The following is a 14,813-nucleotide window of genomic DNA, read 5'->3' on the forward strand; positions in this document are numbered from 1 at the left end:
AATGGTAGACAGTGCGCCTACTTTTGAATGCCTCCATCGTCTTGCGACAACAGGATTGCCTACACTGGTAACCCAAGCTGCCATTATCGTTTAGTGACGCGCCTTGAGGGCGCTCACTACGGTAGTGGTAACTTGAAGCCCACAAGCCCGCGGGCATTTGCTGCATCGTTTACAGATCCTACCCCTAGATAGGGACATCGATGCGCCGAAGTCTACTTAAGAGTCAAGCTCCATCCGGGAAAGTTGTCGCACACTAGAAAGCCGAGGACTGCTGGAGTGTGCCTAGGATTATAGGTAAGCATGCCGGTAAATAGCACAAGCTGGCGGTCTCCGGATTGGTGCAATTCCTGTAGGGATGAGTGCTTCTGGGGAAGGAGCGCTTCTCCAACCCGAAGATTAATGCCTGTGTCACCCATCCGCATCTATTTCTTTCATTGACACTGGCCGGGCGTTGAAGTTGCCTTCCAGCTGAGTTTTCGCCGAAACTCGGGCATCGATTTGAACTTCTCCTCACTAGCGGTGCACCTTATGCTAACGGACCTTAGAGCAAGGTATAATGTACGCAGCGAGAGGACTTTTCGACAGAACCTATTTTGCCTGGCGCCGAACGGGCCAGAGTCTGTACACAAAAAAACGTGGAATGCAATAATTGGCCGCTTCGACGCCTCAGCCTCGCCTTAGCGGTAATGACCTCGATTCAGCCGTACGTGAGAAACCCAGGATGCTAGACCTGAAAGATTTCTCCCACGGAAAGACAGCTCAATGCCCTAAGGAATATTCGCAATGGAGCCTTTGAGCGCACTCAGTATCGCAACTGCCGTGATTCAAATCGTCGAATTTGCGACCAAGCTCGTCTCTAAAAGCAAAGAACTGTACACGAGTGAGAGCGGGGTCCTTGCGGACCATGCTGAGAAGGCTGCAATCTCGTCAAGGCTGAACAGCTTATCCAAGGGGCTGCTCCTATCAGTGAACGGCATTCCAACGTCTCAAAAACTGTCACCCGCTCAGGAGGGCCTACGACAGGTTGCGGAAGAAACTCAGGTACTCGCAGAAGACTTTCTCGCGACACTCGATCGGCTCAAGGTCGATCCTACGAAACGAAAATGGACGAGCTTCCGTCAGGCGCTGAAGAGTGTTTGGACCAAGGAGCAATTGGAGGGCAGAATGGTCATACTCGATCGTCTGGGTCGGGTTGTTGTTATTCATCTTCTGATAATTCTGAAGTAAGAACGCCATTACATTTGCGCTTCTGAATAGCTTAGGCTGAACTGGTCTTAGTGAGGGACAGGTCAAGGCTGTTGCTACGACAGATGATGCTTTACGAAGCATGGAAGACAGAGTCCAGAACACCCTTCTTCAACATAAGGGGCGAATCGAAGAAATACTTAACCTGTTACAGCACGATTTAGGCACTACGGCCACTCGGGCCTCAGATACAGCCCAGGAAAGGGATCAGGAAGAAGAGCGGCGAACAAAGTTACTCAACGAATGGGCAAAGGATCATAGAGATATTCTTTCGCAAATTCTGCAGACCATCCAACAAAGCCAATTAGATCAACACCAAAAATCCTTCAAGCAGGTGTTCATCAAGAGCTTGAGCCTTCCAAGAATGTACGACCGGCAGAGTTTGATACTCGAAAACTACGATGCTACCCTAGGCTGGGTCTTCCAAGCATCCACAGAAAGACCACAGACATGGTCTGACCTTTCTAAATGGCTTCGTGAACCCGGTGGATTGTACTGGGTATCAGGGAAGGCTGGGTCTGGAAAATCCACCTTCATGAAATGGCTTCTCCATGAACAGCGCACAGAAGAGGCTCTGAGAGCATGGGCTGGAGACAAGCAGCTGCTGGTTGCTTCACACTTTTTCTGGAGCTCGGGTACGGAGGACCAGAAATCAATATCTGGTTTCCTTCGTAGCCTTTTGCACGAACTGTTGATTCAATCGGCAGATGAAATCTGGGAGCTTTCGCCTTCCAGGTGGCGAGCTTGGGATCTCGAACTGGGGTACTTTCCTGCATGGTCTGACGACGAACTATTGAGCACTTTACAGAATCTCCTGGTTCGTTACCGCCATGATTATAGGATATGTCTGTTCATCGATGGACTGGATGAGCTTGCTGGAGACGATGATCAGCGCGAGAAGGTGTTTCATTTCCTACATGCCTCATCACAAGAGATGTATATCAAACTCTGCGTCTCGAGCCGCCCGTGGGAGTTGTTCAAAGACAACTTTTCATCCTACCCTCACCTGCGCCTGGAGGAATTAACAAGCCTGGACATCAAGCGATATATCGATGAGAAACTCGAAGCAAATGAGAGATTCTTAGTTCTCCGCCAACAGAATACATCATTATGCATACAACTGGTGCGAGAAATTATCGAAAGAGCAAAGGGCGTTTGGCTTTGGGTTGTTCTAGTCACTCGCTCACTTTTGCGAGGCCTAAGGAACCATGATACAGTCGCAGACCTACTGGATCGCCTAAGGGCTGTGCCTGAGGAGTTGGAGGAGTACTTTCTTCAGATGTTCTCCAATATCGAGCCATTCTACCGCCCCAAATCGCTCAAGCTTCTCAAGATGGCCCTTAACTTCCCAGGAACTACGTCGTTGATGACGTACTCTTTTCTAGACGAGACTGATCTGGCGTCACCGACGACAGGGACTGGGAAATGGACGGATGATGCCTTGGATCAACGGCTTCAAAGAGCTGAAAGTAGAGTCAACATATTTTGCTTGGATCTACTTCAAGCCTCGTGTTGGGGCCGAGAGCGACATATTCTCTGCCGCCACTCTGTGGACTTTCTTCATCGCACAGCCCGGGACTTTCTCCTCGAAAGCAGGACCCAAGATTTTTTGCAGATGCAGAGTGTGGCAGAATTCAATGTTGGTCTCTTTATATGCCGGGCACTTGTCACTCAGATGGAAATGGTAACACAACCCCCTCGTCGGCTCATATTTGAGTTTATGAGGCATGCAGAGGAGCTCGAACCGCAATTTTCGCAGGAGCTCCTCCCTCTCCTGGACCGTCTGGCTCAAGTTCTTGATGGTCCGCGGGAACCGGCAGTGTACATTGACGATATACCACCAGGTCGAGTGCTGGGATGGAGTTGCAGGACTCAAGGATTACTTCCCTTGGCAATTCAGTATGGACTGAATCGATATGCCAAGGTTTGTTTGGCATCAGACCCTAGCCTCGTTATTCGGCAGAGAGACCGACCGCTACTCGATTGTGCCTTGCGCCGGAGGATCTATTCGCCGCTAACAGCGCAGGCTGAGCAAATCGACTATTTAGTCGGTGGCCTATGTGACCAACCAGACCCCGAGCTGGTCTCTCTCATTCTACAACATGGTGGAAATCCCAACGAGACGTACGGCGACTCTACCATATGGAAGCTCTTTCTTAACTTCCTTAGCAGCTTTGCCAGAGACCTTAGAAAGCTCGACGCCAATGATCGGCAGGTCTGGGTGCGGACGACAGAGCTGCTCATTAGAAACGGGGCAGCCCGTGTCCTGGAACGATATACTGTGATCCCGGAGCAGCCCTCCAGCAGAATTCGTGTCAGGCTTTCTTACGGAGAGGTCATTGCTCGGGAGACGCTGGCTGCGGCGTTTGGCGAGGACGAGGCTGACAGACTTGATTCGCTGGCTTGGAGGCTGAATGCCAGTGGACAGACGCTCTTTGTGAACTCGGTCCGGACTGTGCGCAATCTTTTGCGGTGGGCGATGTAAGCACTGGCAGTCGAGAGTCTGCTGAGATGTACTCCGAGCTTCTCCTCGGTGAATTTTCATCCAGATGGCAAAAGTGTAAGTTGAATTATTCCAGAGGGCCTGGACTAGGTCGAGATCGTCGGGTGGGAACCTCCTCCTATTCCGTCAGCCGATCGCTCCCTCTCCCGCAGTAGTTTCACAAAGTATCGATGACGGAAGCCAACTTTAGCCCCGATCAACTTCCTTCCAAGTTACTCTCGAAATTATTGGCGATTGGAAAGCCCTGGGTGTGACAAAGACCCTATGGTTGACATCAGACTGATGCGGAGATGACACCCACCTGGATCGGGATCGGGATCCACAATCACCAACCCTAAACCACCTCCATCGACTGGCCCATCGCGATCGAAGTCTATCCGTCTGCATACAGTATACGCCATCCCAGCGACAATCAACCAGGGAAGAAGCATTGACATCAGAACATCGTGATTTGAGCTCATGCTCTCGACATCGACCTCGATCTCACTGCAAACGGTCGATCCAAGAGTATAAGTAGCCCCAAAATTCCGGCCTTGCTCTCCAGAATCATCAAGCACATTTTTACACAAGCAAATAACTACTCTACTTCCACAAAACCAAACAAACCACCTTCCTCCTTCTCTTCACAACAACAATCGCCAAAATGGTCCAAGGCTCCACAGCAACCGGCGAGAAGTACAAGCCAACCGGTATACCTCCCCCCGTCCCCTTCTTTCACCAAACTCCTCCATTCTGACATTTTATAAACAGAGCACAAGGGCCTCCGCGAAGACAACCAGCCCGACAAGCGCACGCAGCAGAACCAGTTCGCGTACGGCAAGGTCGACCCCCACGAGGCCGGCCGCGAGGGCGGCAAGGTCGGCGGCCATGCCGGCGGCGTCGCCAGCGGAAAGGGCAGTGCATCCAAGCACAACCAGCAGGGCCAGGAGCAGCTGGAGGATGAGGAGCCTGAGTTTGAGGAGTAACTTCTTCCCTTCAGGGATGTGAAACTGTATTCAATGTGATAATTATGTGATGATGTCTTTCGGAGATTTTGTATGATGAATATGGATGAAATGAATGTATTTAGTCTACGAACGGGCGAATCTTGATTGTTGACGAATTTTGACGGTTGATATCCTCCTCAAGACTCTTTTCACAGTGTTCACATAGTATTTTAGATGGCACTGGCCTTGATTTAATGTAAATCGAGGTCCTATTTCAGGTCGTAAATTCGGAATCAAGGCGGACACGAGAGCAGTGAACTCGGATAATTTAATTATTGGAAGAGTGTAGCAAATAAAGGAGCAGCCGGGTTCCTGCAAACTTCTTCCTTGGACTTCACTTTTTCAACACAACTCTCCGCCACTTTACCGTCATCCTTCAACCTTCCTGCGCTTAAACCGAGCTTCGTCTTTGCTTCCCAAGAGCTTATAATCGAAACACTTAACCCTTCGATCTAGGACTCCGTCTTAACAAGCAGGTTCTCAACCAAAGACTGTTTGATCAAACTCAGCACCTGCCTCGCCAACCCCTCCTCATAGAACCCCTGGTTATACGCGACATTCAATTCAAGCCTTCCATCGAAAATCAACTCAAAGACATAGATATGACGCGACAGAAGATCCACTGCGAACACAACACGCCGGATCCGAACAAATCCCGCTGGACCTGCATGCACGGGCTGCACAATCGAGGGGACATCCGGCATCTACGAGATATCGAGACCACTAGGCGGCGGCGGAGGAGGGGGGCCATCAACTACTGCGGCAGGAGGCTTCATCATTCGCTGCAAGTGCTCCTTCGCCACAAGCGCGTACTGTCTTCGGGAAGCCAGAAGCTCGGGCGTTGCGCCGTTACGGTACTCGATGTCATACTGCCTTGTATTCTGCAGCCAGGCTTGTAAAGCTGGAACTGCGACGCGGTACCCTGACGTGTAAAGGCCGGCGGCGCCAGCCGTGTCGTTGAGCGGGAATGACAAATGTGGTCGGAGGCTCTGGCGGACGGTGCTAATGATCTGCTTGTCCCTGTGCCTGTCCGTGTCACTGGCTATGGTGTATGCCACTGCTGCGACGGATGCGTGCAGCGCGGCTTCAACGCAGAGGCCTAGGCGTGAGCAAGCGGACTTCAGCGCTGCCGTTTCGTCGGTGGACAGGCGGAGGCTGGCTTGTCGGGTGCCGCTGGGAATGGCAGTCTCCCATGCCTTGTAAGGAGATGGGAGAGGCGGACCGAGGGGCTTCAGGTACTCAAGAACATTGTGTTTGACATCTGGAGATGGCGTCATTGGGAGGTCCAGTGCTTCTTCGACGCTGGGAACGAGGCGGTGGACTTCATCTCCCCAGGGCAACTGCGCAGCATTACCTTGCAGCCCTGCGACGCACCGGGCGTATTCGTCTAAGAGGTGCATGGCCCCGACGCCGTCAGTGCGCCAGTGGGAGATGGTCAGAATGATGGTTTCGTGTTTGGTAGATAGTGAAGGGTGGTGAAGCGTTGCGGCGACATGCGAGCAACCACATCATTGGGGCTCTCCTCGGTCTCGACGCAGACGAAAGCATCCGCCGCCCATTGGTTGAAGGCAAGGGCGCCGGGAACCTCATAGACGATGGTATTCGGTTCATCTTCATTGATGAACGAGGCGATTGACGAGTGGTGGAAGCGCAACGTTTTCCACCCGTCACGGAGCAGCTGCTCGGTACTGCCCTGGGAGGAGTCTACTTCGACTTCAGCCGTCACGGAAATTGACCAGACATCTTTTCCGAACCGTCGCCCTTGGTCTCCAATCATCTTGATCATCGCCTCGTTCTCGCCAATCGGCCTCTGCCAGCGTCGAGGGGCCCAACCTGAGCGAGGCCTGGGCTTGATAGGTATGTGTCTCTGATACCCATCCTCTACCTCCTGTACCATCTTGTCGATGTCAAAGGACCAGATCCGTCTCTAACGCCGTGTACTGTCTGCCCCAGCAGAAAGCATAGAGTGACCCGCCCGACTCAGCACGGTCGCTAGGGCCAGCGCATCCTCCACCCCAAATGCGGCGCCAGCTTCTTGGTGGGGACTGGACGCGTGCGCGGCATCACCAGCCAGACACACGCGCCTGCGGCTATACGTTGGCGCCGGATGATCATAAGTATCGAAGATCGCCCACTTGATAAGCTCCTCTGGCAGACGTCCGACGAGGCCACGTACGGCAGGCTTCCAGTCGGCAAAGGCCTCGGACGCCTCTACCCGTGATGACGTGACGCTCATCTCCTCCATAGCCCACTCAGACGGGTCGTCAACAAAGGCTACGACGTTGATCATGGTATGCTGCGCAACGGGGTAATGCAGCAGGTGCGCCTTGGGTCCCAAGTGCATGCAATGGTTCCAAGGCCATATCGTACCCCAGCGCGGCGATTGCCTCGTCCATGCCCACCATGCTGCGGAAGGCGACCTTGTGTGAGTAGTGCGCGTACGAGACGGGGTTCTGCTCGCCAAACATGGCTCGCCGCACGCGCGACTTGATCCCGCGCAGCTAATCACTGTTCGAGTGAGCAAGACTCGCTACATAGGCAGTCCAGGTAATTTACGCATATCCGCCTGCGCTGTGCTCCCGTCCTCAAACTTCAGCAGTACCTTGTCATGGCCTTCCTCGTCGACATATGTCTCTAGCCTTTTTCGAAACTGCACCAGCCCCGGAGGCAAACAGCGTACCAGCTCCTCGAGAAAGTGCGCCCGATGGCACGCGTCAAACTTCTTGTCGCCAGAGTAGATCCGGAAAAAGAACGTCATCCTCTTTCTTCCGTTCATCCTCAACCTCGACACCATTGACTGACTCGTGAGAATACCCGTCCGCATACACCATATAGTCCTCTGGATTCGCACTACTGACCTTCCGCAGCGCCCTCAACACCTGCGGGTCCAGCAGCTCCATGCATTTCTGCGCCGCAGCCGTGAATGCGACGCCGGCCCCAATCTCGCGAAAGTCGCTCGCCTGCTCGTAGATTGTCATGGGGATTCCGCGGCGGAGGAGGCCCAGAGTCGTGATCAGCCCGACGATGCCGCCGCCAACCACGGCGACATTGAAGGGGTGGGTCTTAGACTCGGGTTGGGTCACACTCGGCATTCTTGCTTGATTGAATTGAATGTAAATGGATGAGTTGGGCTACTTTGTGCGTGCGCCTGGGGGCGGCTGTCAACGTTTAATGGTTTCCCTAGGTAGGGCAGGGCAGGGCAGGGTACCGGTAAGGTAGGACAGATGCTGAGCATGCATGTTCGGCCCCGATACATTGACCGGAGTTCCAGGCATGTATCCATAAACCCCGAACTCCTCGGAGACATCATACCTGCCTAACGAGGGTACATTAAACCTGTCCGCTTACACTCGCATTTGCACTCACCTAACCTACACCAGCCGAGCAAACCAAACCACACCAACTACCCAGCCATGCCCACGCCCACCGCCAAAAGAACCGCCCTGATCACCGGCTGCAACAACGGCGGCCTCGGCGCCGCCATAGCCCTAGCCCTCAAACAAGCCGACTTCCACGTCTTCGCGACAGCGCGCAACCCCGCGAAAGCATCTGCCCTCCTAACTCAGCCGCACGATGTCAACAGCCCAGGCACAATCGAGCTCCTCGCGCTAGACGTCACCTCGCAACCATCCATCACCGAATGCGCCGCCCTCGTCCGCTCCAAAACAGCCGGAAACTCGATAACCTCGTCAATAACGCCGGGATGATGGAGGTGGCCCCGCTGCTTGATGCAGACCTCGCGCAGGCCAGAAAAGTCTTCGACGTGAATGTCTGGGGCGTCGTCGCAGTTGCCCAGGCATTCAGCGAGATGCTCATCAGGGCCAAGGGGGCGATCCTGAATATCTCTTCGCTTGCGGGCGCGGCGAAGCTTGCGTGGCAGGGTAACCTTAGCCAACAAATCCTTATGTTCACAACATCAACCTAATTTTGATTCGGGAATCTACAACGCCTCCAAAGCAAGCCTCACCTGGCTCTCAGAGACCCTGCGCATCGAAATGGCGCTGCTCGGCGCGCGCGTCGTCACCGCCATGGTCGGCGAAGTCGAGACGAACATCTACGCGCACAACGAGCCGTCGAAGTTGCTAGAGAAGTCATACTACCGGTGCGTCGAGTCCTTCATCGCCGACCAAGCAGCCGGCAAGATGCAGACGCATAACGAGCCCGTGGACGTGACGGCCCGGAATCTCGTCGGCGATGTGCTTCGAGGATTTTCGGGCAAGACGTGGAGGGGGGGTGTGGCGGGGACAGCGAGGATCACGCTTTGGTTGTTACCGGGGCGGCTGTTTGTGAGTATCCTTTTTATCCAGTTCTCTTCGCGGCGTGATGTGCTGGACCTGGCTAACTCGGACTCCTATTGCTATGGCTGTGTAGGAGCGGATCATGCATTCCAGTCGTGGTGTGAACAAGGTTGTTCCGCCGGCTCTGTGAGCGCGTGCCAGTGCTAGATGAATGGCTGTTCTTGTCTATCCCTCCGAATAATGCTAGGTACAGAAACCCAGTATCTGGTGATAGCGCTCCGTACTCCATATTTCGTACTCCATACTCAATACTCCCTAGATAGACAACTAAGCTATCCCGCAACCTACGATACAATACCAAGCCGAAGCCGAAGCCCAAGCCGAAGCCTCATGTACATGAGAATCAGAACCAGAATCAGATATCCATGCCTTGACCCCGATCCACAACCCAACCAGTGTACAAACGCAAGCTTACTCTTGCCAATCCGCCGAATCACCACCATCACCTTGGCACCTTGTAGTCTGTACAACAGAGACTCGGAGGATATGCAGCCCGAACCGAATCGGCGCCTCTGGAATGCACCGACTCAACTCGGGCTGTTCGGGGGATCGACACCACGCCAAGGGTCATCTGCACGCATTCCATCCGACTCGACTGACCCCGCTACGCTGTTATGTAGAATCGTCGGATTTGGCATCCTACGCGTCCTTTGACGGTCCGGACGGTCTTGGGTATCCTCGGCCTGATGATTCGTAGTTCTCGTAGCGAGTCCGGGGAAGCAAATTAAATGCTCCTCTGTGCCGGAGTTTCTACATAGATGCACTGACTGCTGACTATTTCTTCATGTCTCTAACCTCTTCTTCCCCTACAAAACATCCCCAGCCTATCAGTTACAGCTACAGTCACAGTCACAGTTACACTCAGCCTTCGACTTCCTATACGGTAGGACGACGACACACCATTGACGAATATGGTTTGGACGGAGTCCTGCTCCGGTGTATGGATTGATGACCTTGATAGCGCGGAGAAGGCGTTCTATAATCTCTCCCGGGGGCTCGTGGATCTGGGGAGGGAACCTACGGCCGTGTACTGTATTGTTCATCTTAGAATGGGAGGTCATGACCGTTTCAAAGATGCTTCTGACGAGAGAGTGCTCCGTGAGGCCTGGAAGACTCTGAGGGTCGACCATCCTGGTCTCCGCGTTACTATCCAAGATAGGGATGGGCGGAGGTAGAAGGAGTATCGAGACACAGGAAACGGTGGGAGAATAGACGAATGGGCCGCGCAGACGTTTATCGTGGACGAGACTGGCCGAAACCTGGGGAGAATCGTGCCTATGTTGCACTTACGGAGCTTGCCCTGTCTCGTCCTCTTGCCGAAATCATCTGAGCTCGTCTTTTATTCGGAACACTGGCGTCTCGACGCACTGGGCATTTGTATGGTGTTGGATCGACTGTTTGACTTGTTTGTCTCGGACAGGGACACGGCTGCAGTATCACTCTCCAAGACCCAGTACGGACATCTCTCTCCTAGTCTCGAAGATGCGTTCTCCTGCCCGCAAACGCCCGCCCCGCCCATGGAGAAGATTGCAGTATCCGTGCGCAAGAGGAACGGGGATGCTCTTACTGAATCAGCGGGTCTATGCTGCAAGGTTGACGCAGGTACACAGCCTGGTATCCCACGGGCGCAGAGCCTGCAGCCGACGGCGCAGTCAACGAGCGCTCTCATTGCGGCGTGTAAAGCGGGCGGAGTCAGCATCATGGCTGCGGTGCATACAGCGAGCGCGGAGGTCGTCTTTGCGCAAGCAAATGGACAAACGGACGATGACTACAGCAGTATCGTCTCGATCAACTTGAGGTAATACCTCCCAGCGCCGTACAACACCGCGCCATATGCGGTCGCGACATACATCACGGGTCTGGCACAGACGGTACGCAGACACGACGGTTTTGCGGTAAGATGCAAGCACCTCACCGCTGCGTACCGCGGGACCTGAGGGTGTGAATTGGAACAGTACGTGGCTGCATTGCGGGAGATCTCTAGTGTTGCAAAGGTGGGCGAGAAGTATGAGGCGATAGCACCTGTATCGGCGTCTAGCGATGGGACCGGGCAGGCGAACAGTGAGCGAGCACGAGGACCGCAACTGCCGACGACGTATCCAACCGCTAGAAGCCAGACTGCTACCGATACTATGACCACCAGAAACATGTGGTCTAGGGTTGTTCGAAGATCCATGGCTCCGGTGCGTGCAATTTGTAACTCCATGGGTGTGAGGGTGTTTTCGACGGAGTCTCCAGCCTCAGCCTCAGCCTCAGCTTCTCGTCGTATTCCTGGCAGCACGAACGCGCAGCAAGCACGACAGCCACCTAGCAGCATGTCCCTCAGTAGCCTTGAGCTCGTTGAAAAGTATCTCCGTCGAAAGCACGCAAATGTCGTCGTTGAGCGTTTCCATCTTGGAAGTGCTGTTATGAGCCGGCAGCCGATGCTGTACATCTGGACATTCGGGGAACAACTGACCGTCTCGGTGGATTTCAACGAGGCATACTATGACGCGGGATTTATGGCGGATGTTCTGAGCGGCACGGTGAAGTGTCTGGCGAGGGAATTAGGCCTCAGGCTGGAGACGGTTTGATGAGATTAAAAAATAAGAGGTCGCTGTTTGTTCTGGTAGGATTTGACGAGGTAAATCGTGTAAGACTCAGGATCTCAATAACGTCCGCTTGCAGTGATCGTTTGGGTGCTGTGTTGGGACGAAAGATGGAGGTGGCGGGAGGCTGGATGCTAAATCGAGGGCGCTCGACATTCGATGGTCGAAGGAACGACTGGTGCGGTCGGCTTCGGTAGGGAATTACCTATGCAGATAACAAGCTTTTCCCAAGACAAGCACCAAGAAGCTTGATCTCGTGGAGATAGTTCTTCTGTGACCGGGGTGGTGGCATCGGCAGCATCTGGAGACCGGTGTAGCCTTCGGGGCGAGGACACTGCTCTTCGGTATTGATGGAGCGATTCAGGACGCGTGCGGGTAGATCATGTGGATGTTGTGGCCGTGCTAGGGGAGACATGGCAGGAAGTTAGAGCCTCGGGGCGATGTACCATGAGGAATTCGGTAGATTCGACGGAAGTCAAGGGCGGCTCCGAGTCTAAGGTTCATTTACAGGTGATTGCAAAAACTCTCACTTGTAGATCCCGGCGGAGAGTAGTAAGGTAGAAGCAAGGGCTGAGGTGATGGACCCCTGCCGATGGGTAGACCAGGTAGAGGCTCGGCTTTTATTTCTGTCGGGGAATAGGCGTATTAGAGATATTGATAGCTGGAAGATGTTGGACATTCGGCCGCGAAGCCGGATTTAACTCCATTATCTAGCATGATTAGATATTTATGAATGCATTCATCCCAGGTATTTACACAGAGATCTACTCGAATTCAATTACGTAGGTTCAGCACAGAAGGTGTATCCAAGACACTCGACAGGCGGTGCATGACATCACGCAGCCGGATGATAGCATCGCGTCCCTGATCAGGGCCCGCTGTAGCCTCGGATATGCACATTTCTATAAAGGGGGTGGAGACGTATGTGCCCAGTATCCCACGGCGGCCGTTCTGAGCAGCAGTCATTTTGCCTACCCGACAGCCTTCAGGAAGCCCGAGGGCGAACTCGATGTCCTCGAGCAAGCGCGCCGCGACCTGCAAAACCAGTTTGATGTGGAAGTCCACGAACTGGTCAAGCACCGTGCCACCCAGCGTCAGGTCGGTCCAGATGGGCTGGCGTTGGCTGGGGTTCGATGCGGTCAGCCGAACGTAGTCGTATATGCATTTGTGGAGTAGTAGATACAGCCGGAGGAGGCGCATGTAGTTACTAATAAGTTGCAGGCTTGTTGGCTTGTCTGGGGTAGCCATCTGTCGGGCTGGAAGCCATTCCAAGGCTGACGAGTAGGCGTAGCTGTGGTTGGTCGGTGGAAGAGACATGTGATCGTACGAAGGAGATACGAGTGTACTGTACGCATGTAGATAGCTTCGCTGGTTCAGGTCGGTCAAGTCAAGGGATGATGGATCCCGTCGAGTGGTAGCTAGAAACTGGCATGCTGAAGATGATGAAGGTTCATCTGCCAAGAAGAAAGATTGAAGGAATCCCAAGAAATCCATGGCTGCTTGAAGAACTTGGCCTGCAAGTTTGGTTGGGAAAACGCTGTAAGCGGCCATCAAAGTCTGGCTACTATCGCCGTTGGGGAGGTAACGGCTTTCGAGCTCATACAAGGCACAGCTAAGGTGCATCAGCTTTTGCATCAGTCCCAGCGTGTCGGGAGTTGTAGCTGCCTCGTCTAAACTTCCCGCCGTCGAACATGAAGTTAGGGAAGCCGGGCGCTTGATTGGCCCTTCTCGCTTGCCTTGTGTCGTCGATAGTCGCTTTTGACTGTGAGGCGACGTACTCCCGTGGGGGCTGAACACCAGACTGTCTCCCTCGTCGCCGACTGGTCCCAATGTCTGCCACGGGGATACATCTCCCATAGAATCCGTCTTGGTCGGCCATTTGTCTAGTCTGTGGCCATCTAAGTCAATGATGCCCCCTTCATCGTAGAGCATGTGGTAAAAGTTGTCTGCGTCCATGTCGCTTCCGTGGACAAAAAGACTTTCCGAACATCCCGGACTGTCGGCGTGGAGAATCCCCACTGGCGCGGACATCTCGTTCGGGATTCGAGTACTATCCAGCTCGGTTCGTGAAACTGCAACAGGGAGATTTGGTACAGTGGATTCGATCCCCATGTCTTGCACCGCCGGCCTCGCTGCGCGCCGCCCAGGGGGCAATGGTTTCCCGAAAGTGCAAATGGCCGTCGCGGTCTCGCAGCGCTGACACTTCTCGGACGACCCCAAGCGAACGCACTTGAGCTTCTGCCCTCGACACCGATCACACGCGAGGCGTCTGAGCTTCTGCCCATCGGCCGACTCCGGTTGCGGACGCTGGGTAGATTGGGACATCGTGGGGAAGTCGGCGGAAAACCGATGGCTCGAAAGCTCCGTGTAATGGCAATTGTTTGTTCCTAGCAAAAAGCTATCGGCGGTTTCATGGGGCAGAGGATATTTACCAAAATAACACGGAGCATAAGAAATAAAAAAGCTCTCTGGCGGTATCCGTAGTTCTGGCGATTTGACAAGCCGCCAGATGGCATTCTTCAGGCCGGCATTACCGAACTCCGATAAGGCGACGTATCATCACATTTTATCTGATCAAAAGTAATTCTGTGTAGATCAAGCCAGGTACCTGGACAAGGACAAATCTCGTGCATTCCATTGTTTCCGCCCCGGGATGGACGGACCCACTAATATTGGCGATCATTCGATAAACGTGCCGTGAAGATTATGCATTGGATGGGAACAGTCCCTGAAGTGGATGATTTGCATCGATATCTTACTGCGTCTGACTTTTGGGAGAGGCACGAAATTGACAGCCGGAAGCTGAGGAACAGAAGAAAGGAAGGTTCCACCACACTCAGGCGGAGAAAGTCTCGGAAAAACTATCCAGCTGTCCAAACACCGTCTAGTCGCCTGCTATTCTGCCATTCCTCTCCTGGCTCTGCCAAGACCTCTTCTCCACGCGCTGTCAGTCCTCAGGCGGGTTTGACGACGAGTCTGCAGGAATACACTCTATTATCCCGATAGGAGTAAGATGTGTATGCTTCGACGACATATCTGCAGTGATGAATCCTTCCGGCTGCGGATTAAGTGCATTTCTGTACTCTGACCCACCAATCATGCATATCATGGTTTCTTCAGGCTCTGGAGAAAAGAAGCAACGGAGATGGATAACCCGCTGAATCTGCAGCTAGCATACCTGTCAGTGTCAGCT

General features: G+C 53.6%; 9 protein-coding genes across 9 annotated transcripts; 5 read left to right on the forward strand and 4 right to left on the reverse strand.

Annotated features, from left to right (window-relative positions):
* Positions 1 to 783: 783 nt before the first annotated feature.
* Positions 784 to 3,730, forward strand: BDW74DRAFT_172330 (uncharacterized protein; the record flags this gene model as incomplete). The annotated part of the gene is made up of 2 exons (XM_073727499.1): positions 784 to 1,223; positions 1,279 to 3,730. The coding sequence occupies 2 exons, from the start codon at positions 784 to 786 to the stop codon at positions 3,728 to 3,730; spliced, it is 2,892 nt and encodes a 963-aa protein (XP_073589594.1).
* A 121-nt stretch (positions 3,731 to 3,851) lies between these two features.
* Positions 3,852 to 4,300, reverse strand: BDW74DRAFT_3282 (uncharacterized protein). Its single transcript, XM_073732531.1, has one exon. The coding sequence runs from the start codon at positions 4,207 to 4,209 to the stop codon at positions 3,973 to 3,975; it is 237 nt and encodes a 78-aa protein (XP_073589595.1). The 5' UTR covers positions 4,210 to 4,300; the 3' UTR covers positions 3,852 to 3,972.
* BDW74DRAFT_3283 (uncharacterized protein) lies at positions 4,301 to 4,829 on the forward strand. The gene is made up of 2 exons (XM_073732533.1): positions 4,301 to 4,437; positions 4,499 to 4,829. Exons 1-2 carry the CDS (start codon positions 4,392 to 4,394, stop codon positions 4,711 to 4,713), a joined length of 261 nt encoding a protein of 86 aa, XP_073589596.1. The 5' UTR covers positions 4,301 to 4,391; the 3' UTR covers positions 4,714 to 4,829.
* A 609-nt stretch (positions 4,830 to 5,438) lies between these two features.
* BDW74DRAFT_172332 (uncharacterized protein) lies at positions 5,439 to 6,134 on the reverse strand (the record flags this gene model as incomplete). Its single annotated transcript, XM_073727500.1, has 1 exon — positions 5,439 to 6,134. One exon carries the CDS (start codon positions 6,132 to 6,134, stop codon positions 5,439 to 5,441), a length of 696 nt encoding a protein of 231 aa, XP_073589597.1.
* Positions 6,135 to 6,169: 35 nt separating this feature from the next.
* Positions 6,170 to 7,826, reverse strand: BDW74DRAFT_172333 (FAD-dependent oxidoreductase; the record flags this gene model as incomplete). The annotated part of the gene is made up of 5 exons (XM_073727501.1): positions 6,170 to 6,661; positions 6,722 to 7,060; positions 7,137 to 7,235; positions 7,337 to 7,531; positions 7,593 to 7,826. 5 exons carry the CDS (start codon positions 7,824 to 7,826, stop codon positions 6,170 to 6,172), a joined length of 1,359 nt encoding a protein of 452 aa, XP_073589598.1.
* A 321-nt stretch (positions 7,827 to 8,147) lies between these two features.
* On the forward strand, positions 8,148 to 8,659 carry BDW74DRAFT_172334 (uncharacterized protein; the record flags this gene model as incomplete). The annotated part of the gene is made up of 2 exons (XM_073727502.1): positions 8,148 to 8,387; positions 8,447 to 8,659. The coding sequence occupies 2 exons, from the start codon at positions 8,148 to 8,150 to the stop codon at positions 8,657 to 8,659; spliced, it is 453 nt and encodes a 150-aa protein (XP_073589599.1).
* A 70-nt stretch (positions 8,660 to 8,729) lies between these two features.
* BDW74DRAFT_172335 (uncharacterized protein) lies at positions 8,730 to 9,162 on the forward strand (the record flags this gene model as incomplete). Its single annotated transcript, XM_073727503.1, has 2 exons — positions 8,730 to 9,020; positions 9,106 to 9,162. The coding sequence occupies 2 exons, from the start codon at positions 8,730 to 8,732 to the stop codon at positions 9,160 to 9,162; spliced, it is 348 nt and encodes a 115-aa protein (XP_073589600.1).
* Positions 9,163 to 10,549: 1,387 nt separating this feature from the next.
* Positions 10,550 to 11,605, forward strand: BDW74DRAFT_172336 (uncharacterized protein; the record flags this gene model as incomplete). The annotated part of the gene is made up of 3 exons (XM_073727504.1): positions 10,550 to 10,830; positions 10,912 to 10,927; positions 10,988 to 11,605. 3 exons carry the CDS (start codon positions 10,550 to 10,552, stop codon positions 11,603 to 11,605), a joined length of 915 nt encoding a protein of 304 aa, XP_073589601.1.
* A 789-nt stretch (positions 11,606 to 12,394) lies between these two features.
* BDW74DRAFT_172337 (Zn(II)2Cys6 transcription factor domain-containing protein) lies at positions 12,395 to 13,945 on the reverse strand (the record flags this gene model as incomplete). Its single annotated transcript, XM_073727505.1, has 1 exon — positions 12,395 to 13,945. The coding sequence occupies one exon, from the start codon at positions 13,943 to 13,945 to the stop codon at positions 12,395 to 12,397; it is 1,551 nt and encodes a 516-aa protein (XP_073589602.1).
* Positions 13,946 to 14,813: the final 868 nt, after the last annotated feature.

Source organism: Aspergillus multicolor, assembly GCF_047715735.1.
Source record: "Aspergillus multicolor strain CBS 133.54 unplaced genomic scaffold BDW74scaffold_1, whole genome shotgun sequence".
NCBI classification, from domain to species: domain Eukaryota; kingdom Fungi; phylum Ascomycota; class Eurotiomycetes; order Eurotiales; family Aspergillaceae; genus Aspergillus; species Aspergillus multicolor.

Excerpts from the sequence above, each read along its gene's own strand:
- BDW74DRAFT_3282 (XM_073732531.1), bottom strand. The coding sequence starts at position 4,209 with ATGAGCTCAAATCACGATGTTCTGATGTCAATGCTTCTTCCCTGGTTG.
- BDW74DRAFT_3283 (XM_073732533.1), top strand. The coding sequence starts at position 4,392 with ATGGTCCAAGGCTCCACAGCAACCGGCGAGAAGTACAAGCCAACCG. Across the intron at positions 4,438-4,498 it reads CGAGAAGTACAAGCCAACCG|AGCACAAGGGCCTCCGCGAA; the intron begins GTATACCTCCCC and ends TTTTATAAACAG.